This window comes from Chionomys nivalis, chromosome 18, assembly GCF_950005125.1.
Source record: "Chionomys nivalis chromosome 18, mChiNiv1.1, whole genome shotgun sequence".
NCBI lineage: Eukaryota > Metazoa > Chordata > Mammalia > Rodentia > Cricetidae > Chionomys > Chionomys nivalis.
The window spans coordinates 60932097-60956085 of record NC_080103.1 but is presented as its reverse complement, the minus strand read 5'-3'; the positions used below and the strand labels follow the sequence as shown (position 1 = coordinate 60956085).

Below are 23989 nucleotides of genomic sequence, written 5' to 3'. Positions count from 1 at the left end.
GACGTAGCCACGCGGCCAGGACGGGGCGTGGTCTTCGGAGCGCGCGCGCACGGCAAGGGAAAAGAGGGACGTGGTCTTCAGAGCGTGCACGTACGGCCAGGGCGGGGCGTGGTCTTCGGAGCGCGCACGCTCATTGTGCGGGCTCCCGGAAGTCGGGCCATGGCGTCTCTCCGCGAAGCCACCCTGCGGAAACTGCGACAGTTTTCGGAGATGAGAGGTAGCCTGGCGGAACGGAGTTCTCTGGCCCCGTGCTCCGAGGGGCTCATTCTTCCCACGGACCCCCTCGCAGCTTCCTGTCCTCTGCTCCTTCCTGTCCGCCCGTCCTGCCTGCCTCCCGCTTCTCCCTCTGCAGCTGTGTGCGTGCCTCATCCTGGATGTCAGGATGGAGCAGCCAGAGAATTATTAACGTGGCTTGTGAGGCTGTGCATGTAACACACATGTAACATGTGAAAACATCGCTTAGCTCATTGGCTATAAGTCAGTTTGCTTACAGAGTCTGAAGTAGTGTTTTTGCCTAGTTTTTTCACTTTTTCCCCAGTCCCCTGCATAGCTCACCAGCCTATTCCTATTTAAATTCCAATCTGAAGGAAATTATGATTTTAAAAATTCCAAGTTTAAGTTTGCCCTTTAGAGAAAAAACAGATGGGTGCTTGCGCTTCTCTGAACAGCTGTCTGATAAAATTGGTATTTGTGACTGTCTAAAATATAGGGATTTATATTTGGATATCATGATGTTTAGAATTATTAAATCCAAGCTAACGAATCCCTCCCTCTTTTTCTCCATTCCTCAGTTGTTTTCCTTCTCTCTGCCCCCTCCTTTCTTTTTTAACTTGTTAAATGAAAGGTCAGGTATCTTCCACAAGACAAGTTAAGACCATGTTCTCAGCACCTAGATTTATTTGTCCCAGAGGGACAAACAGCGGGGAATAAGAGACAAAGATTGAAGGTAGAGGACAAGGGACCTCTTAGAATAGAGAGGAGACAGGCGTGGCCCATAGACCAATGCCAGTTTCTAAAGGTCAAAGAGGAAACCCAGTGTTAGAACGAGGTGTTTAATTTTGATTTTGGTGTTAATTAGGGAAGCCAAAAGGGAGCTTATGATTGCTGGACTTCAACACTTTGACAGCTGTACCTTGGTAATCAGCCTCAGGGAGGAGGGAGTGGCCAAATGAGAGAACAGGCACACACTGGTGACTAGCTTTCGTAAAGTAATCTAATGGTTTTTAGCAAGAAGAGAGACGAAGGAAGGAAGAGGGCAAAGCCAGTGCCATGATGTCATGCGCAGGCCCCTTCGTTAAAATCCTATTAATATTTTTGTTGGTAAAGGAGCGGTTCCCACTGTTTGCCAGTGCAGTTTGTCAATTAATGAGTCCACTGGGAAATTTGATCCTAAGTTCTGTGTGGTTTTCTGATGGCCTGTGTAAGTGTAGTTGTTCATCGTAAGTTAATAAAAATAATAAGAGCTGAGCCTGGAGCTGCAAGACTGCTGTCTACTTGGGAGGCTGAGTCAGCAGGGTCAGAATTCAACGCCTGACTGGGTTACATGAAGCATTCAGGGCCGGGCTGTCAATTAGTAAGACACCCTCAAAAGTTAATAAAGAGGAGACTGGGAATGTAGCTCAGTGATGGGGCGTTTCCCTGACATGCATAGAGCTCTGTGTTTTGTTCCCAGAAACCCCCCAAAAAATTAAATAAAAAGAAGAAAGAAAAAGTTAATAAACAGCAACAAAAACAAAAAAAATCCACATTTCTAATCAGAAATAAGGAAGGAGTGTACAGTTAATATTTCTCAGCCAGGGAACATTAAGGACTCTGATTCATGAAACTTCCTAGATACTGAGGCTAAAGATTATTCTATTTTCTTTATTATTGTTTGGTTGGTTTTTGTATCATCTTATTTAGGAAGCTGGTAATGATTATTCATTTGTCCTCCCCTCTTTTGAAATAGGCAAGCTTACAATAGAGAATTCTAATAATATTAAAAAAAATCTTGCTATTTTTCCAATAGGCAAACCGGTGGCAGCTGGAAAATTCTGGGATGTAGTTGCACTGACAGCAGCTGATGAAAAGCAGGAACTTGCTTACAAGCAACAGCTGTCTGAGAAGCTGAAGAGGAAGGAATTGCCCCTTGGAGTTCAGTACCATGTTTTCACTGATCCTGCAGGAACCAAAATTGGTATATACTTTATGGTCATTGTTATAACAGATTTTGAGCAAGATAGTAATTGCATAGTTTTCTGAGCTTTATAGTTTATAAACTGTTTATCTCCATACACAGCCTTTACAGACTTTAAAATCTGAGTCTAAACTATCTCCTCTTAACAAGGTAAATATCAGAGCAAAGATTCTTAGTCACTGAGACTTGAAGAGAAACTCATACAGAAAATTAGTTAAAAGATTTTTTTTTTTTGCTTCAATATAATTACAATAGACCTCATTGGAAGTTCTCACAAGGACTTTCCCAATCCAGTAGTTTCTTCAGACATTTACATGAAGAAAACAAATGGGAAAATTTATGTATATATTTGATTTTTTTGGACCAAAATATGGAATACAAACAGACCGCGTCCAGTCACTTAAAGTAACATAGACTATGTACTTAAACCCCATTTAATTCAAACTATGTCATCATTGCAAATAAATAAATTATAGTTTACATTTGATTCTGTACAGAGGGAATTTCAAATCATTTCTTCTACTTTCTTGTAGTTATTGCTTAAAGTGTTTTGCTTTGAAATTTATTTGCTGTGTTTCCCTTGAAAGTAGTTTGATTTTTATAAAATTTATTTCTAAAATTGTGGTTCATATGATTAAAAAATGCAAAAGCCTCTTGGTGCCAGGAAGAGAATGCATGTCTATGCCCTGGGATTATTCTGATGGCCACTGTTGGTCAGCACTTGTCTGATATCCCTTCTGTAGAGAAGAGTTGGGGAGACAGTGCATTAGCATCATTTAAACTATTTTATACAAACCAAGTTCTTTAACATTTTTAAAAACCTTAAATTTTGAAAATCCAGCTTGCGTGTTGAGTTGTGTCATTTGGAAGACATCATTGAGCAAGTTTCCTGGTTGGCAGCTGCATATGAATTCATGGTCTAGGGTCATAGATTATGTAATTTATCAGTTCTTTCATTGCTATTGTTCAGATTATTAGCTGTTATGTTCCTTGATTAGCTGCTTGTTTGCTTATTTGCTGTGACTTATCTATTCTACTGCCAGTACCTTCTCAGTCTGTCTACCTCATATTGACAAAATTCACATCTTCAAAATTATAACATTAAATATAACATCATAGCAAAATTTTCATAGTTTTCTGTGAGGCAAATTATCCTTTTGAATTGTTTTTAAGGAAATGGAGGATCAACATTCTGTGCTCTTCAGTGTCTAGAAAGTCTCTATGGAGATAAGTGGAAGTCTCTCACAGTCCTGCTGATTCACTCTGGTAACTGACTGCTTATTCATTTACATTTGCCCTTGACTTTCCTGCCTCTGACACCTTAGGGCCTTTATCTCCCTTGTAAATGATTTCCCCTATATTTTATTTTATTTGAAAATTCAGTGGTGGTATTTTGCTTTGGAAATAAATGTCCATGGCATTTGGGTTTCTTGTTTTCTGTTTTCAGTGTGTAAGTATATTGATCTTCACAAAACATTTTCTTAGCATTGTAGATTATGTTCATCATCTTTTATGGATATTTTATCATTTCATTTTTGGTTTACAAATAGAGAATTGTTTCACAAAACTCCTGAAAATATGGACATTTCTCAGGAGTCTTGAGGGGGGGTTGTTATTAAAGAGAATGAATAATGATAAAAATGATGATTAGACATTTCTCAAAACTTCTGCCTGCATTTTTGACTGATTATTGATAGTCAAATGCTACAATATTTAGCAGTTCTAAATACAGAAGAAAAATGACAAAATACAGTATTGATACATAAATATATACATGAAAAGTGCATAGAACATTTCAAAAGAGAAAAAACAGAAGAATGTTATCAGATTAGTTGGTAGGTTTTTTAATTCAATACATAGACAAAACACTTGGTGCTTGGAAACTTCTGTTGTTTATCTCTGTACTCTGGTGGGCTGGTGAAACTTTTTTCAAGGTCTGACATTGTCCTGGGATATATAATTTAGAATATCTATCTTCATACCATCAAAGATGCGTTCTAATTCCAAGTTGCATGCATAGTCATGTGACCCTCTGTCATATGCTGTCAGATGACCGCAGCCTGGTACATCTAAGTCCTGCTTTCAAGAAAAATTAAGAATGCAGAACAATTCACTGTCTTGTAGAATAAAGCTAAAACTAACTGGACATCAGAAAGTAGATAGGCAGAATGTGGTATGCCCTCTCAATCCTGGCATTCCATTCACCTCTGCAGACTCAGACAGTGACGGACAGAAAGCATCTGAGGGGTAATACAAGTGTGTCTACACTGAGCGTGGACTTTTGATAATTCCTGGAATATCGGTGCATAGCTACTGTGTATGTAAACAGTGCATTGTGTTGGATAAATAAATTACCCAGTAAGATAGTGTGGAATACATGAAAATAAGTGTCATTTCAGGTCAGGGGATCCTGTGTCCTCACTTCTCCGTGTCTGCCTGAGTTGAGAAACAGTCTCCATGCATTCCATTTAGTGTAAACTTTACTATCATCTGATCTTAGAAAAGGAAAGCAGTTAAGATGATTTTTAGCTCTTATTTCTTGAACAATGTTATGTGTACAAAGTTCTTTAAATGTTGCATTGTCTCATGGTACTGCTGCAGTACGTTCTCAGGTCCCAGCCAAAGCATGCTGAGCCATTGGTGAGCTCCTTATCGACCCTTCCCAATGCTGAGCCATTGGTGAGCTCCTTATCGACCCTTCCCCATGCTGAGCCATTGGTGAGCTCCTTATCGACCTTCCCTATGCTGAGCCATTGGTGAGCTCCTCATGACCTTCCCTATGCTGAGCCGTTGGTGAGCTCCTTATCGACCTTCCCTATGCTGAGCCATTGGTGAGCTCCTTATCGACCTTCCCAATGCACAAGTCTGCACTTCACTCTGCACCCGTCCTTTGCAAAAGAAGATTCAAGACATCACTGTGTTTTAAGAGGACACATTTCAGAAATCAAGACACAGTGATATTCAACTTAGAAGGGAAAAGCCAATTTAAATGAAAAAGTGGTGTAATTAAATAAATTGTTCTTAAGTCAGTTTCCATTTACTTTCTATATGTCTCATCAGTTGAAGGCAATCCGTCATGAAGTGGATGTTTAACAAGAGAAGTGCGTTCTGAAACTGTTAAACTGCGCTAGTCTTTTACAGTTTTTTCTAGTACATCCCTAGTACATGACATTAATCATGGTTGGAACGTGTTGTTAGAAATGTTCACGGAAGACCAAGTTTTAAAAGTGGTCCTTTTGTTATTATGCATTTGATTGAGAATACTCGCTAGCCGGGGTCTGTGTGTCCTGACCTAGAGTCTCTAGAATTGCATTACATCAAATTGCCATATGAAAAACACTCTTTGATGACTTTAAAGTCTAGATTTCCCAATTCTATGCTTAATTTTGATTAGATACTTAGTATTAGATATCTTCAGATGTATATTATGCTATAACTGGTGCCACCAGATTTTGAAAATCTCTTAACATATTTTTAAATCCTTTACAATTTTTATAGGTGGTTACAGTCAACGTCTTCCCAATGCAAGCGCTTTAGGAAAAATCTTCACAGCTTTGCCACTTGGTGAGCCCGTTTATCAGATGTTAGAGCTGAAACTAGCCATGTACGTGGATTTTCCCACACACATGAAGCCTGGAGTTTTGGTCACCTGTGCCGATGATATTGAGCTGTACAGTATTGGGGACTCTGAGTCCATTGCGTTTGACAGGCCTGGCTTTACTGCCTTAGCCCATCCGTCTAGTCTGGCTGTTGGCACCACACATGGAGTATTTGTCTTGGACTCTGCCAGTTCCTCACAACATGGTGATCTCGAGTACAGACAGTGTCACCGTTTCCTCCATAAACCCAGCATTGAAGACATGTATCACTTTAACGCTGTGCATAGACAAGGAAGCGTTGGTCAACAGGACTTGGCTGGGGGCGACACAGCCTGTCTTCCGTTGCACTCTGAGTATGTCTACACAGATAGCCTATTTTACATGGATCATGAATCAGCCAAAAAGCTACTTGATTTTTATGGAAGTGTAGGCCCGCTGAAGTGTGAAATAGATGCCTACGGTGACTTCTTGCAGGCACTGGGACCTGGAGCGACTGTAGAGTATACCAGGAACACGGCACATGTCACTAAAGAAGAGTCCCAGTTGTTGGACATGAGGCAGAAAATATTCCACCTCCTCAAGGGAACGCCACTGAATGTTGTTGTTCTTAATAACTCCAAATTTTATCACATTGGAACAACGGAAGAATATCTACTTCATTTCACTTCTGATAGTACATTAAGGTCAGAGCTGGGCTTGCAATCCGTAGCTTTCAGTGTCTTTTCAAATGTCCCTGAATGCTCCCATGATACACCCTGTGTCATTCAGAGTATACTGGACTCAGGATGCCATGTGGCCCCTGGGTCAGTTGTAGAGTATTCCAGGCTGGGGCCTGAGGTTTCCATCGGGGAAAAATGCATTATTAGCGGCTCTGTCATAGCAAACACTGTCCTGCCACCATATTCTTTCCTTTGTTCTTTAAGTGTGGAGATGAGTGGACACGTAGAGTATTCAACCATGGTGTTTGGCATGCAAGACAACTTGAAAAAAAGTGTTAAAACCATATCAGATATAAAGACTCTTCAGTTCTTCGGAGTCTGCTTTATGTCCTGCTTAGATATTTGGAAGCTTGACGCTACAGAGGAACTCTTTTCTGGAAGTCAGACACACCTGAGTCTATGGACTGCTCGGATCTTCCCTGTCTGCTCCTCTCTGAGTGAATCGGTTGCCACATCCATCGGGATGTTACATGCTGTACAGAGCCGCTCGCCATTCAACCTGCGCAGCTTCAAGCTTCTGTCCATCCAGGAAATGCTGCTCTGCAAAGATGTACGGGACATGCTGGCTTACAGGGAGCAAATCTTTCTAGAAATTAGTGCAAATAAAAGACAGTCTGATTCGGGGAAATCTTAAATACGATGTATTTTTCCTGTGAACAGGATTGCAAATGCAGGCATTTTCTATAGACCTCTGACCTTCCTTCCTTTCTTCCTTCCTTCCTTCCTTCCTTCCTTCCTTCCTTCCTTCCTTCCTTCCTTCCTTCCTTCCTTCCTTCCTAACTTTCCTTCCTTTCTTTCTTTTTCCTTACCTGATTTTTCCATGTTTCAGTAAAGCAACATAATTTATATTACTGTAACTGCTGAAGCATTATTGACAAAGGTATTGATAGCCACTTCCGTTTGAAAACCATTTCAGAATTCTAGAAAGTGATGCTGTTTTATATATTTAAATAAATTTTATGTTTTACACTATTATAGATTTATTTTTGTGGCTCAGTTTGTGGGATACTGTTTCACTCACATAATAAAGACTCCTATTTTAGAGGATGATTTCCTAAACAGTTTTAGACTTTTCCTGTCTTTGGAAATGTGGGCCAATGAAGCTCTGGTGACATTGATGACTGTTATTTGTCACAATGAGACTGTACCTAACAAAAACACCCTGTTAAAGTTTTAAAGACTATTGTCCTTTTTTGTTATTTCTCCTTTTGAGTATTTGTTTTGTTTTTCTGTTATGTGCACTAGTCTGTTACCTGCATGTATGCGTGTGTGCCATATACAGTGCCCATAGAGACTAGAAGGGCTGTTCTCAAACTGTTCAATTGCATTGAAAAATATATGCAGACATAACTCAGTTGTTTGGTCAGAAGGTTGTGAGAATAGTTGAGACCCTTGCTCACTTCACCATGGACATTACTTAATTAATCCATTCCTAATCCTTCCAAAGTTCTCTTGGCTTGACAATGGATATTGTGCTTTACATAATTTTCTGTGCACATTGATAGTGATGCTGAGAAGAAACAGTTGGCTCAGAGGAGGAAATTAGAATAGGGAATCTGAGATTAATACCTAGATCATAAGCAATTTCAGGGAAATGAAACTTTGGTAGAATTCTAGGTTATGTGCACCTGTTTGAAAATAAACACATTTGTGAAATATCTTTAGGATGGGGTTGAATAGGAGTAAGACTTGTCATACTTGTGTTTAAATTACCTTGAGAAAACTAATAATTGCTGTGACAATTTTATTTATATATGAATTTTCATAAATAGATGATAAACTAGATCTGTTAAAACCCTCTATTATATTTAAATAAATTTGTATTTCTTTTTTTTTGAGGTTTCCGGGGGCAAAATATGTGTGATATTGTTTGATAATTATTGATTTGCTTACAGAGATTTCAATGGTTGTTGAATGCTATTAAATGGTCATACTAATTTTACTGAAAGTTCTGTCAAGGATAATTCATAATTTCATGTTCTAAGAAAAATCATAAATAAAGAAGACCATTGATTCTTGAAATTTTTGTACTTATTATGGATTTCTTATAGGTACATTTGGACATAGAATTTTATCATTTCTCTGTGCCTATATACATAAAGGAACAAGTAACATAATATAGCAATATAATCAATACATTTCTGAATTTTAGAGTCCAGGCCAGCATCTGCTAAAGCACTAAGAAATTAATTCATATTTATTGATAAACACCTGTCCCCAAGCACCAGCCCTGTGACTTCAAAGGTATTGGTCAGGCTGCGGTTTAGATTTTTCTCTATTCTTGAGAATGTTATACATGTACACAACAAACTAGATCATAACTATCCTTCATCCCTCAACCTGTGTCCCTCCCAACTTCATGTCTCCTTTGTTTGAATAACCTACTAACTCCAGTGAGTGCTCCCCATGTGCACAGGAATGTCGGGCCCTCCACTGGGACACTGTACATCTATCAGTAGTCACATCCTCCCAAAAGAGCAATTCTCCCTCCTCTAGAAGATAGCAACTTTAAATTGCTCTCTGAAAAGGTATGGTTCCTGGAGACCATCTACCTCCTCTGCTGATTTTTGTCTGGCTTGATCTTGTGTAAGAAACCCCAAACGCTGTGAACTCATGGCAGTAACAGCCATTTCAGGACCAGAAGACGGCATTTCTTCCCCATCCCTCTGCTCTTGCTGCCTCTTCCACGATGCTGCCGGAACCTTGGTGGGAAGGGGTCGAATTAAATATGCCATTTAGACTTCGACTTGAGCACTCATTCTTTTATTCTCAGAACCTTGACCAGTTAACGCTTCTCCTTCCTGCTGATCAACATGACAGCAAAACTAGGAAACATACTGTTGTTCCTCACCTTGGTCTATGTACATGAAAATTTCTGATTTCATGCTTCTATGTAATAAAGACGAGTTACTACAGTTTGGTTGAAAAACACCAGATCTGCTTCTGGCAAAGTTATCTCTTATCTACATGATCAAAAATAGATCAAACTTAGCACATGGCTCAGAGTTGCTAATTTGGCTGTAGTTTGGCTGACTACCATTTTGAGCCAGAGCAGAATTTAGCATAAAGGAATACTAAAAATCTTCAGATTCCTCACTGCATTGATATTTGCAAAATTAGAGCCAAGAGAGAAAACTTAAGAGAAATAACTAGCACCAGCACCATCTCCTTGTACTGCAGCATTGACACCCGTGCCTGAAGATGTCGGTCAGAAGGCAGCCTGCATATGCAATGTCTAACAGTGTTTCCTTCTGGGCTGTTTGGGTCAGTGGATTATGATTTTGAAGACTCTGGGTGCAAGGATGTCTATGTCATCCAACACGAATTTGACCATTCAAACCACCTTTCCAACTGCAGTAGTCTGCTGCTGTCCCTCTGCTAATGTCTACTTGGCCAACTGTGCTGTGATTATCCTTCAGCTGTGGTCTAGTACAGTTCTGAAGCAATCTAAGTTTATGTCTTTAAAAAGAGTAGTATCCCACTAAGTCCAGTTAGTGCTGCCCACATGTGCATGATGTGGGACCATCCACTGGAACACAGCCCAGCGTCCCTGCTCTTCAGGCGTTTTCACACACTGTGTTTCTGATCTTATTAACTCTCCAGACTCCTTCAAAGCTTTCAAATTCTTGACTGCAACAAACATCTTGTGAATGAGTCAGTGTGCATAACTTTTTAAATTCAATAGCATCCACTCTTAGGTAGAGTGTTTGGGTGGTTTGGGCTTGTTTTAGTTTACCATTCCCTTGCCTGGAAAAGAATTAAAGCATTTAATTTTGTATTATAGCTATTTCAGGAGTCAGGCATGGTGGTACACACCCTTAATTGCATTACTTGGGAGGAGATCTCTTGGACTTCGTGGCCATCCTGGTTACATAGTATATTCTAGGTCAGACAGGGATATATAGGGAGACTCAAAAGAAAAAAAAAATGTTGTCCTAGAATTTAACAAACTTTGCTCTTAGACAATGTTATTGAAATACTATGGATTTTTCCTTCAAAATCTAGGACAATATAAAATTTTTTATTCGCCCTGCTTGTAAAGAATTAGTGGGAATAAATGGAATCCTTTGGAATAAATGAAAAACAATTGTGATGCATGTTCACACTTCACAAAATTATATTTTAATATTGACTTATACATTGATTCCTATAAACTGCAACGTGGAAGACAGTAGCACATAGATATGAGAGAAAATACCTTAAAGTTATTGTGGATATAGAAATCCAAACACAGGGAACCGTTACTGCCTTTCTGTGATTCCAGGTAAAGACCATAATGGGGAATCTACCCAAAGAAACTTAAAGGGAATGACTAATGACCTTGGGAAAGAATCAGTAGTCTGTCCTACCAAGCAGTCCCCTGGAGAGAATACTAGAGAAGAGGCATCTAGTTAAGACAAACACATTCTGTTCCCCACGAGACAGGCTGCTGTGATCAGGGAGGACAGCTAAGCTCAGAGGGAGTTCAGTAGAACTGTGGTTGAGTAAGGTGGACTGTGCTAGTAATTTTTCTGTTGCTACCATGAAGAATTTCTGAAAAGTAGTATCTGAGATATATTTCTAAATGTTAGAATACAATGCAGTTCTTCAAGAATGCCCTCAGAATGAACATCACACAAGACACTGAGTAGGATTGCCCACAGGAAAAGTAGAGTTGGAACGACAGTCTTGACTGGCTTATGATGGGGGAACTCTACCTCAGGACTAACCCACAGAGGTCATGACCCATACGGCATATTCCCCATAAAGCACATGGGGAAGCGGGACTCTGGGCAAGGGGTTCTGTGTGGCTGAGGCTACTTGGATGGGGCTCACAGCTGAAGCTCCTCTTCCGACGGCACTGCAGGAACTAAGGTCGTTTTCACTATGGAAGGATCTGGGTGTCATGTCACAGTGTCAACCACAACTTACAAACCCAGTCCAGTTCTGAGACACAGTGCTGTGCAGAGTTATTGTCTTTAACACGCCTGTCCTGAGAATACACGATGAGCAGTGATGACTCACAGTAATCATGTAATATCATCCACATTTTGGTGGACTCAGTTTTCAATAACAGAGATGAGCCATACTTCAGTAAATGTGTCAATCACTGACTGAGAGAAGCAATATTTCATAATGCTGTCACAAATCTACATGATAGTCCCTATTGACAGATTTTACTTTGCCTAGCTGAAAAAGCTAAAATATTCATAAATTCACACAAAGCCAGATGGCTTCCCACTGAATATGCATTTGAATGATCTCTTTACATTATTTATTCTGAGAAGCACACAAAATATACCATCACCGTGGCACAGACTGATAATAAGTTCGTTGACGAAAGGAACCAGGAATAACAGGTGTCCAACGCTGACTGTATTTTACACTGAGCCTTGATTTCACATGTATGTGTGAATTACAGTAAAATCAATATAATTATTTTTATTATTCAGAAATTTTTTAATATTCAGAATATTAAATAAGGTATTTGAGAAAGATGAGACTTTAATTTTCAATTAGAATTTTTAATGTTTATTAAAATATTCCATAATTAAAAATAAAAGATAATATTAAAATATTTTTCTTGAGCCTCTAAAATTTCACATGTATAATAACACTTAAAGGAACAGACATTCTTATTAAGTTGGCAAATAGTTTTGGAGAATGCATGTTTTTTTTTTCTTTATCAGGCTGAAATTACACATGGGATTTGAAACAAAATGCAATTTCCTCACTGCAGGTAGTTCATGGCTGTATTCTGCTAAAGCAGGGTGGCTTTCTGTTTTTGACTCACAAGGTTTTGTACTTATGTGCTTGTGTTCATATATGTTCATGTTCATGTACATGTGTGTTTGGAAGCCAAAGGACAACCTCAGGAACACCATGTACCTCTTGTGAGACAGTATCTCATAGTGTGGAGTTTGCTGGTTAATGCCAGTATGGCTTGCCAGCAAACCCCAAATGTTCTGTTTTCCCTCCCCACTGCTTATTGCCTTCAAAAATGAATTCTGGAAATCAAGCCCCCATGTCCATGCATTTGAGGTGAGCACATTACTGACTGAGTCATTATCAAGTCCTTGGGGGTTTCATATATAACTGCGTCCCTTTTTAGAATTTACCACTCCGTGTACACAAACATCTATTCCATGCGTATACACAAACACACGCACATCTATCTTACTTCCTTTGAAACCTTGTGATGGACTACCTTTGTGTTGGAAACTTCATTAGATAGCTCTGTGCTCAGAAGGCATGTATCTGTTTATGGGGGTTGCTACTTGAATAATTGACACCTTACCTTCTCAATTAGCTGGCCATTTGTTCAAGTTCATTGCCCTTGGTAAATCATAGGCTAGTAGTTCTGGATGGTCTAACATAATGGGCCACCACACAGTGACTTTGCGCTTGCTTCTGTCTGGACTGAGGGAAACACTGCTCCTTATTAGCAGCCTTATATTAATTTAAACCTGACATATTTTCTAGCCCACCAAGTATTTCTACCTGGGTGGGGGGATCCATAATGACCACAACTATACCAGCAATTTATCAGGGTCCTTATGCTACTTTTTCTTTCCTTTACACCAAGGCAACCTGCATCACGGTACCTTTTGGTTGGAATGAAGGACGTCAGGCTTCCTTCTAGGTGATGTCTGCTTTAGATGTTTTTAGGAAGATAAATTCAATAAGTAAAAATCCCCCTGTGGGAATTCACAAACCCAGAATTTTGTTTGTTCTCTAATTTCTCAGAATGGAAATCCCCAAATTTATGTTGGCAAATGCCTTAGAGCAAAGAACTAGTCCATATTCTGCCCATAACCCTGGTTTTGAGCTTTATATTAAAATGATTTGCACATAAAATATGATTGTTTTAGCATTTAATGTTCTATGAATATGAGTTTCATAGTTCACAGTGTTAAAAAATGATCCATTCTCATTCTTTTAAATATCAACAATTGTTTTTCACTAGTTGGTTATTATTTTCTCTAGTGACAGAATAGTTTTGTAGTAAAGAGGATTTGGTAAAATGGATGGTGTGTGTAAATGATAGATTATAGGAATATTATGAGTGTGAAGAATAATGACCTAAAAGGGTTACATTTATAAAGAAAGTAAAGAAAAGGGTCAAGGTAAAGATGTAGACCCCACCCCTCTCAGTCCAAATAACATTAGCTCTATGAAAGATTAGATACCCATCTTCATGATGCCTGAGGGAGTGGGAATGCATCCATGTAAGTGTTTTATAGAGGAAGTCAAAGCAGCACATAAAGACAAAATTATGTTGAATTTCTAATTTGGATCTTAGAAAATGAATTTAAAGAATTCCTTCAAAAGCAAGGTCATATGAAATTGATAAATTAGATAGACACTGCTTTAGACTCCGACTTCACAAAATCAAATATATTTCAAATATTAATTACGTGTCATTTATGATAAACATAAGGGATATATCATCCATATTTCACCTTATTGATGACAAGACAGAAAACTGTCCCACAAATGTGTGATTAGAATCACACGAAGTGAAGGGCCTCATCAGAGGAGCCAGCAAAAGTGACCAACAAGGCTGCTTCACTAAAGATCCCACAGAACTGGCCTAAAGACGGTAAAGTATGGCTCTGATTTGGTCTTTGGGTGGAAAATCAAAAGGAGAGAGTAGCTCTGGGTTCCCATAAACTGCATAGTTAGAACTGAATGTAGGCAGGGATCAAAAGACCTCACAAGGGCATAACAAATAGTGATCAGGAGCTTGGAAATTTACTCTGAGCTGAGAAGTTAAACTTCAAAAGTTTAGTTTTAAATTTATATTCTAGGAAATGTTTTTGTTTAGATGTAAATATCACCTCTGGTCTTTACAAAACTTCATTGTGTATATGGAACTTCAAGGTTCCCTATGAAGGTGATCCCTTTGATACAGAAATGTCACTGCAGGGGCAGCTATTGTGTCCACCTGTGTTTATGTGTTTAGATTCTCTGCACGAACACCTTCCATCACAGTTCTCAGAAACAACATCTCAACAATTAAAGTATTTACATAAATCTGTATTTGATAGTGTATCAAAAGTTAGATAAAACAATGACATTGTCTTCAAAATTGTTCAGTGAATAAAAATGAAATATAATCTTCCCAGCTAAGAAGACTCAGCAGAGGAAAGTGTACAGACTGGACAGGAATCTGGCTCTATCTCTGGCAGCGCCACGAGCTCTTCCCATCCGAGTGAGACCCAAAATCAAGGGGACAAACTCAGACTGCACCAGGTGATATGATCTGGGGTGTCAACAGAGTTGTTAGAGACATTTTTGAAAGGAAAAGGAGAAAAAAAAATCCTTCCAAATGTATGAAAACATACTGTCTGTCAGCTATGCTGTCTAGGAACTTCTAATGAAATTATTTAAAACACATGTAAAAGGCACCTCAAGACCACCTGAGACTAGAATAGATGTCTCATGAACCATATCCTTATATCTAATCAAAATGTTCTCTTTCATGCTAATGAGATAGATGTCCAGCATCAGAAACTACATCCCAAAGATGATCTCTACAGACTTAGGTAAGAAAACTCTTCATTTGAGTTTCTTTTTGTAAAATTAGGATGTCTCCGTTTAAATCACTCATCTTCCTCGATGTGCCATGAATTTACATGTAATTTACATGTTTCTCCCATTCATCAAACACTGCCTTCTGCCCTCCTTGGTTCTTTTCTCTCCCCATAGCCATGGTCTTCCTTTCTCTCCTGGGCTGTCTTGGCTTAATGGTTTTTCCTCTTGAAACTTATTATCTTTTATGCTCATATTTCACACCATTGCTGCCACTTTATGTATAATTCCTCTGTCATTTGGTATTTATGACTTTGCCTAACTTAGCCTCATCAATTTTTACTCTCAAGAAAAAAAAAATCCAAGATGAAATTTAAATTGCTTTGGTCCCATCAGTTTTGTTTAATTTGTTTTAGTGTGTAGAGCAATAATGGAGACTTTAATGAACATGATCTTAATAATTTCTCTGAATCCTCTGAAGTGATATAATGATCTAAATAGTGTCCAAGCTCTCAAATTATCATATGCTGGAGATTAAATGAGGTTGGTTTTTAAGTTCTTTTTCCTCTATGATATTTACAACTTTAGAAGCGACAAGATGTATTTCAGTAATTCTGACTCCGTGACTAGCGCAACTTAGCTCCTCCCCTTTTTAAACTGCAGAGCTTGCAAGTTTCTTCACCAGTCATCACTTTACAGCAGGAACGATGCTCAAGCCACACCATGTTATAAGCTCTGCAGGCAGTGACTGTGTGCTGTCTCTATGAGCAAACTGCACACAGCACTTCCTTTGGAGTTTTGCTTTCTTTATTCTTCATTAAACTCATTCCAAGTGCAAATATTCTAATGGTGTTGGACAATGTTAAGTCCTGAGGGTGCTGGTGACCAAGCTCAGCAGGGAAAGGCACTTGGCGTACAAATCTGATAACCTGCATTTGACTCTCAGAACCCACAAAAGCTAGGTTAGGAAAAAAGACCAGTTGTGAAGCTCATAGTCCTGTTAGTCTGGAGTTGTGGGTCAGTGAGAATCAACAGTGGTAGCTCTGCACATTCAGGACTAAGATTATGAGAGAGGCCCATTCCCTTACTCAGAGCTAACTTCTCATAACAAAAAGAAAAAAAACAAAGATCCTGCCACATACAGTGATTACAGGTTGTCCTTGGTGATGTGAACTAGAAGAAAACAGTAATATTAAGGAATACACCCACAAATTTTTCAGAAGTTCTGGTTGAGTATGTAAATACTTGCTGTGGCAAATACTCTACATATTTTGATTTAGAGGTGAGGGTTTCTGCCTAACAAAGCAGAGATTTCTGTGGCCATGAAGTGTACTTTCTGTTGATTCACTAAGTCAATGCCGTGACCTGCTAGCAGGGTCATGGTTGAAATCAACAGTACCAGCCACACTAATCCTAACTCCTCATTGCCCTTTCCACTGTGATTCAGAATTTCAAGAACACATGTATAAAATGTCCACTGGGAGCTGCAGAGCCTGGCCCCACAACTGAAGTAGAGAATGGAAACAGGGAAACCAGCAGAAGGCACTTCAGAGTGATGGAGCTCTGAGACGCACAACCGGCTCTGAGGATACATCTGGACAAATGCTAAGGCTGGTGCTCCAGTGGTGGAAGGGAGTGAACACAAATGGCCTGGTAATCATGGCTACCAACTTCCCATGTGGAAGATTACAAGGAGATGGGACAGGATAATGGTGGAACAGGTTGATTACTGAGGCTGCCTCTTCTTGAGGGCATTGAGCAATGCATTCCTGGGAAGCATCCAGCAGAGTAGCTGAGGATCACCCATAGAACCAGACTCACCAGTTCTGCACCCTGGGGAAGCATTCAGCAGAGTAGCTCAGGATCACCCATAGAACCAGACTCACCAGTTCTGCACCCTGGGGAAGCATTCAGCAGAGTAGCTCAGGATCACCCATAGAATGAGACTCACCACTTCATGATGCTCTTCTGTCCCAGGGCCTGGAATGTGTGAAAGAGTGGGTTTGGAATTCCCCAAAACTTAAGGACTGCTACAATTGACTACCCTATCTTTTGAGGCCACAGGACACCTCAGCAGATTTAGCTGCCTATGGTTTTCTCTAATACTGGTGTCTTTTGTTTAAAAGAACAGGGAAACCGCTTCCCAATGATCCCTACAAGCCTCCCTAACTTGTTTGTCTAAACTATCTACATAGTAGCGAGCTACATGTTCACGGATTCCCTAGCAAGCAATGTAATGTGGCGAATCTTTCTGAAACTTGAAATAATTTGCTGTTTCTGAATGAGGTTAGTTTTCTTTGCAGTTAGAAGCACAGAATGGGTGATTGGTCATTGTAAACAAGAAGAAGAACTCAAGGTAAGTTATATTAAATTAATTTTATTTTAACCTTCTGTTGTTGTTTTTTCTATGAGAGAGGATTTTAGGCATGGAAATGATTGCCCAGAACAGTATTAGCTCCTTCTCGAGTAGTAATTAGAACACTGTGCTACTTCCTGAGCAAGTCAACTCTCAGGCAGAAGAGTCGTGGAGTCCATGTTCTACTAACAGTGAAGTGTCTGGAGAGAGTTCTAAACATGGTCCTGTGTCCTTATCACAGGATGCTTACATGCTACATATGCCTGATTTCTTGGGCCTCAAAAACTCCCTGGAATACATGGGCACAGTGCATGTCCACGAAGTAGACGAATTGGCCAGCTTATAGCTGAGAATCATTACCTCTGGAACAAGTGGGACCCTTGCACCATTGAGTGTATAACCTTCGAAAACTTTACTTCATGCTTATCTACCAAAAAACACGGTGCTCCTGTTTTCCTTTTTAGTGTGCTCCCCCAGTTAGGGAGTGAGGATGGTTATGTAGGCTTCGTACCAGTGACTCCTCACACTGGTATTTAGCACAAGGCTTGTCAAGTCCTGTTTATTTTGAGGATTAATCTATTACATCAGCAATGTTTGCACATGAAGGCAACTATAAGTGCAAATATTCCAGAGGAAATATAGCATTGACAAATAACAACATTGTGGATTATGTTTGTTTGTGCATATAAATATTTACTTTGTAATGAAATTAATTGTATAAAATAGATTCGTTTCATGTCTCTTGAGCAATGATAAGTTTCTGGAACTCACCATGTGGACCAGGTTGGCCTTCAATGCATCAATCCACCTGCCTCTGCCTCCTGAGTACTTGGATTAAAGGTGCATGCCACCACATCCAGGAACAATCTCACTACTGAAATGACTGTTTTTTAATTGAGAATCTTCATTGCAAACCTACTGCTTACCAACTGGGAAACTTCATGCTTTTACAAAGGAAAGAAAAGGAAAACTCACCTTAAACTGTTAGAAATTCTTGCTTCTTACCTTTGTGGTCACTGGTGTTTTAGCTGCCAATCAGATGAACACGTCAAACATCGTGGCCCCTCTGGCACTGGAAATACATTAATAACCACTCACACAATGAAAGAATGATCTAGGTTTTTAAGTCTAAATTAACTCGTATTTGAAATGTGATAGAAATTGTTTCAGGTACACCAGATTTCTTTTGTAGAATCACGTTTTCATAATTTTGCTGTGAAAAGGTAAAGGAAAAACAAGAGCAGGGTTAATATTTGTCATTTCATCTTGAAAGCATTCTCTTAAATATGTATGAAGAAAGCAGTATAAAATATAAATAGCAGATGCATAAGGGGAGATTGGGATAAATAAATCATATGAACTCAAAATGAAGGATTTGGGGGAGAATGTAAATCAGCTCATTGGGGTGTTCGAGCGGCTCCATTTCTGTGTAGATAAATAAGGTGGAAGGCTGCGCATTAGTGCCAGTAGGACATGAAGTTTCCTCAGAAAGGGGAGACGTGGAAAAATAAGACGCTAACCAAATCCCTCTGACATTTTAAAATGAAAGAACAAGTGAGATGGAGAAGAAATGCTAGATATCATAAAGTTCCTCAATTTTCCCTAGTCACAAACTGTCCCTGGAGATTCAAATTATCTCATTAAGAAAGTATGTCATTTTTACATTTAATTGTGTAGTATGTGTGTACGCATGTATGTGTGTACATATGCATATGTGTGTGTTTGTATGTGTGTGTACACGTGCATAGGTGTGGGTGTGTTTTGTGTGTGTTTGTATGTGTGTGTGCATATGCATGTGTTTGTGTGGGTGTTTGTATATGTGTATAGATATGCATGTGTTTGTGTGGGTGTTTGCATGTGTGTGTGCATATGCATGCATTTGTGTGTGCACTCAGGGCACATCCATGCCACTGAGCACACAGGGATGTCAAAAGACACATTGTGTGGGCTGACTCTGGTGTTTGCCTCCAACCACGTCATTTCACAGAGTGCACGCAGGTCCTCAGACTGGGCAGCAAATGCCTCAACCTCCTGAGCCGTCTCATCAGCCCAGAAAGTACAGTTTTGAGGGCTGAATTTATGTGTATCATTTTTCTTAATTTTAAAATGGATGCATATTTTTCTTATAGTGGTTTTGTTCTCAGAAAAATTGATCCTTAACATAAGTTCCTATTTACCCTTGCTACTCCTGATCTTCCTCATTATGAATTCATGTCTTTGAAGCTCATTCATTATTATTAATGGACCATTATTCACTGAGAATGGACATGTTGTGATTACCCACCATCCACAGTTATCGTTGCTGTTCTTTACATAGTGCAAAGGGTTTTGTGAGAGTGTAATGCTGTGTGTGTCTCCACCGCTAGTGTCGTTAGGGTCTGTCCTTAAATCTCCCATCTCTTATTCTTTCTTTCTTCTTTTGGCAATAACTTGCTGATCTATTGATTAGCCTTTTTCAGAATGTCATGGAGTCGGGTTGGTAAACTGTGTTACTGAGTTACACTGACGTCTTTCACTTGGGACTATGCCCATAGATATCCTCCATGAGCTGGACACGATCTCTCATCCCTAATGAAGCAGCTGTGTGCAGTTGATATCTGCTTACAAAGATCAGCTTTCTCCAGCGGGATTTCACTGGGTAAAAACCACACTTAAGGGCAGGTCCAGGTCCATCAGTAGATGACCAACACAAAATGAACTCAGTGGTAATTTTGCAGCCATTTTGTGCCATATTGGCTTTGTTTAGACTTTTTTTTTTGCCTTAGTGATCTTTTCTTATATATTATGCTTTCTGATTTTGTATTTTTATTGATTTTGTGTTATATTGATTTTGTATTTTTATTGATTTTATGAGTTTCTTGTACTTTCTCTTTGTTTTTTATTTTGGTTTATTTGATTTTTCTTTTGCCTGTTTGTTTTCAACAAAGAGAGAGAGAAAAAAAGAAAGGGGGGGAAGAAAACATGAAATTGGGTGAGAAGGACAGGAGAATCTGAGATGACTTTGGGAGGGTGAACTGTGATCAGAATATTGTATGAAAAATATTTTCAATTAAAATGAAAGTTCCCCCACAAAGTTTTATGAACTGAAAGCAATATGCTTTATGCTGTTGTGACCAAATGCCTGGGAAAAGCAACTTAAGGAAAAACAATTCATTTTGGTCTATGGTTGAAAATATTTTAGAGCACTGTGGTAGTGATTCATGACCGACTGTGTGATGGGGTAGCAGGGTGCTCTGCACCTCTAGTTGGGAAACAAATGGAGAGGAGGGCAGAGAGGCAGAGAGAGACTGAGAGACACGTCGGTGCTGGTGCTTAGTCACTCAGTTCATATTCTCATTTTTAAGAAGTCCAGGATCCTAGCTCACAGCGTGATGCCTCCCTCACATATGGTAGGTCTTCCCTCTTTATGTAAACCTTTTTAGAAACACTATCACAGACATACCTGAAGGTACTTCATCTTGGTGATTCTAAATCCAGTGATATAAACAACAAAAGCTAACATCAGAATAACACCTGCCTTTCACCACTGAATTGCATTCTATTTGAGGAATACAGTTCCGTTTGTATACTCATATATGAACATACATTTGAGCTGATATCTTTTTTTATAAATTAGTTCTAAACTCTAGACCAGTTGCTCTCAAACTTCCTATGCTGTGACCCTTTAATACAGTTCCTCATGCAGTGGTGACCCCCAACCATAACACTGTTTTCATTGCTACTTCATAACTGCAAAAAAAGATGTAAATATCTGTTTTCTGATGGTCTCAGAAAGCCCTGTGAGAGGGTTATCCACACCCGACAGGGGTCACCATCATCAGGTTGAGAATAATTGCTCTGGACTACACAGTCCATTCGTCTTCTGCCCAGGGGTCGCCATTGTGCATGACTCATAGACGATTCTGATATCCACATGCAGTACAGTGAAACTAGATTCTTTTTTTTCCTTCTTCATTGAAAAAACAATTAGAAAGAGATCAAGGATGTAAAAAATTGACCTGAAATTTTGAATACGCTGGAGGACACACAGGAAATACTGTTCCATACACTGCCAAGAGAAGGACTTTCTGAATTATACTCAGTACCTCAGCAATCACAACAAGAAATTGCATAGGAGATTGCATTTATCTGGAGACTTTATGCAAAGGAAACATTTGACAGAGTAAAGGAACAACCTTCAGAGTGGGAGAAAATATCTATCAGCTATTCCTCCAACAGGGGATTTCTATTCAAGTGTATAAATAAATCAAAATATTAAACAACCCCAAACCCAAATAACTCAATCAATAAAATGGCCAAACAAATTGAACTGATAGTTCTCAAAAGAACTAGCCAATAAACACGTGAAAACTGTTCAGCATCCTTAGCAATCAGAGTGAAAACACAAACGACACAGATTCCATTTTACAACAGTCAGAACGACATCAAAAAGACAACAAATGCTGATAAGATCTCAAGACAAAAAGACCACTGACGTGCTGGTGGTGAGAATGGATTGTTTATCATTACTTAGTATTTTTCTGGAAGACTCAAGTCACTCTACAAGCAGAGAGGCCTGCACACTCATGTACACTGTGTTGCTGTGCACAACCAAGCTCTGGAACCTGCCTCTCAATGCATGGGCAGATGAATGGACAGAGAAAAAGTGGCATTTGTACATGATGGAGATTTTACTATGATACGCAGTGATGTTGTGCTTTATGCAGAAAAATAGATACAACTAGAGATAACATTAAGGAAATTCATGCAGTCTGAGAAAGAAGGTGATGAAGGGGATTAGTATGACCAAAATGTATGACATCTTTTCTTGAAAATTCAAGTTTTCATACAAAAGATACCTACACATCCTTGTTTATTCACAAGTTATAATGAGCCCCATTATTTTGCACAATGAATATATGCTAACAAAAATTAATAAAATGGGACAATCACCTGAAAAAGGAAGAATATTTCCAATAACTACTTCCAATAACTATTTCCAAAGACATTGCCATTTCTTGTGAGCTAATGCAATAACTCCCAAGTTGTAATACAAACCATATACATGCATGTTACATTGCTGTATCTCCCTGGGGAATGACTGCCAGTGCACAGTGCGTGGTTTAATACTGGGAAGTACCGAAGAAGTCAGAAGCCTGGGCTGACGAATCTGAGAACAACATATCCGAGGAAAGCTAAACTAAGTGGAGGGAATGGGGACTTAAAAAGAGCTGCATGGGGTCACTCGGCAAGCTGAATGGGGGCCGCAGAGTGCTGGGAACAAGCTGGTAGGAATGACGGTGTCCGGATGTCAAAGAAACTGAAAATCAGTTTCAAGGTGGACAGAGGACCCTGCATTGTATAAAGGATTCACATCCATGACAGGCATGGACTGGCAAGGGGAGAGTTCTAACCACTAAAGGTAGACATATGTACAAAGCCAAGTACTGCATCTTCCAGCTGGATTTCCTCAGTAGGGCAGTCCAACCCCTGGGCCATTTGTTTACTTTGCTAAGGAAGAGGAGTGCAGATTCCTTAATGCATCCAAGCATTTGTTTATGAAGAAAGAGTTATTTGAATATTTGGCCATAGTAAATGTGAAATCCATACTTGATACATTAAAGCTATGTGTGATTTTCAAGACTAGAATTTATATCTTTTATACACAGTAAGATCAACTAGAAGAAATGTATAGAAAATAGCCAATAAATCTTTCATGTTGTTTTCATTTATTTTACACCCCACACTGGGTTCATTTATTTCCAAAGAAATGTGTATAGAAAAAGCAATGGCTTGAAGGGAAGGGAAGGAGCGAGGAAGAACACCAAACACAGCACATTAGTAATGACACAGGGCTCACATGTCAGTGATGAGTCGTCCCGGGACTGACTTCAGACTCCACTAAGTGTTTGGAATGGACATTGAAAAATCATCGTATGTGAGCTCTGTTTTCTGCCTAGGAATGTATGATGAAATAAAATTGAAATGGCAAGCCCGAGAGGCTATCTCCTGATCACAGTGTTCTTGCTGTAAATTGATATTTATAAAACTCTGTGTCTTTTTTCTTCTCTGTGACGCTTAGGATAGGAACAAACAACTGAGATGCTCACATTGTGTGTGAGGCCCCTGTCCCCGCAAATAAAAGCTCACACCCAGGTCTCTGAGTCGCAGTGCTCTTTGATAGGAATTTCTGCTTTTCCTTTACACCATAATAACTGTTTCCCAGGTACCTTTTTTGACCCAGAAGAAAAAGACACCGAACTCTGCCTGGTTGGACTGAATCTCTTTCAGTGGTGCTCAGAAGTCACCAATCATCATGTAGATTCATTCATTAAGAAAGCGGTCTACAAGGCAGGAGTGTGGGGACAGTCAGTCAACTGATGGAGGCGAGTACCACAACGGAAATGTTTGCTGTTTGTCTTTCGTGGGGCTCCCGTTAAACAAACCCAGCCGCTCCCTCGCCAGGCCCCTCTTGAAGGTACATTCTGTTTTGCTCGCTGTCATCCTTGCATGACATTCCATTAGGCACTTGGCTTATTTTTAGCCAGACTATCAAAATATCTTTCAACTGGTCTGTGGCAGCACTAGAACTTGGAATCTTGTACCCCGAAGGACAGCACAGCAGAAAAGCACACACTTCTTAAAA

General features: G+C 39.4%; 1 protein-coding gene across 1 annotated transcript; it reads left to right on the top strand.

Annotated features, from left to right (window-relative positions):
- Positions 1-134: 134 nt before the first annotated feature.
- Fpgt (fucose-1-phosphate guanylyltransferase) lies at positions 135-8480 on the top strand. Its single transcript, XM_057793786.1, has 4 exons — positions 135-217; positions 2009-2176; positions 3350-3442; positions 5675-8480. The coding sequence occupies exons 1-4, from the start codon at positions 160-162 to the stop codon at positions 7126-7128; spliced, it is 1773 nt and encodes a 590-aa protein (XP_057649769.1). The 5' UTR covers positions 135-159; the 3' UTR covers positions 7129-8480.
- Positions 8481-23989: the final 15509 nt, after the last annotated feature.

What these genes read in the sequence shown, in the direction of transcription:
- Fpgt (XM_057793786.1), top strand. Translation starts at nt 160, where the DNA reads ATGGCGTCTCTCCGCGAAGCCACCCTGCGGAAACTGCGACAGTTTTCG. An exon ending in TCCTGCAGGAACCAAAATTG is followed by an intron (nt 2,177 to 3,349) that starts GTATATACTTTA and finishes ATTGTTTTTAAG; the next exon opens with GAAATGGAGGATCAACATTC. An exon ending in AGTCCTGCTGATTCACTCTG is followed by an intron (nt 3,443 to 5,674) that starts GTAACTGACTGC and finishes CAATTTTTATAG; the next exon opens with GTGGTTACAGTCAACGTCTT.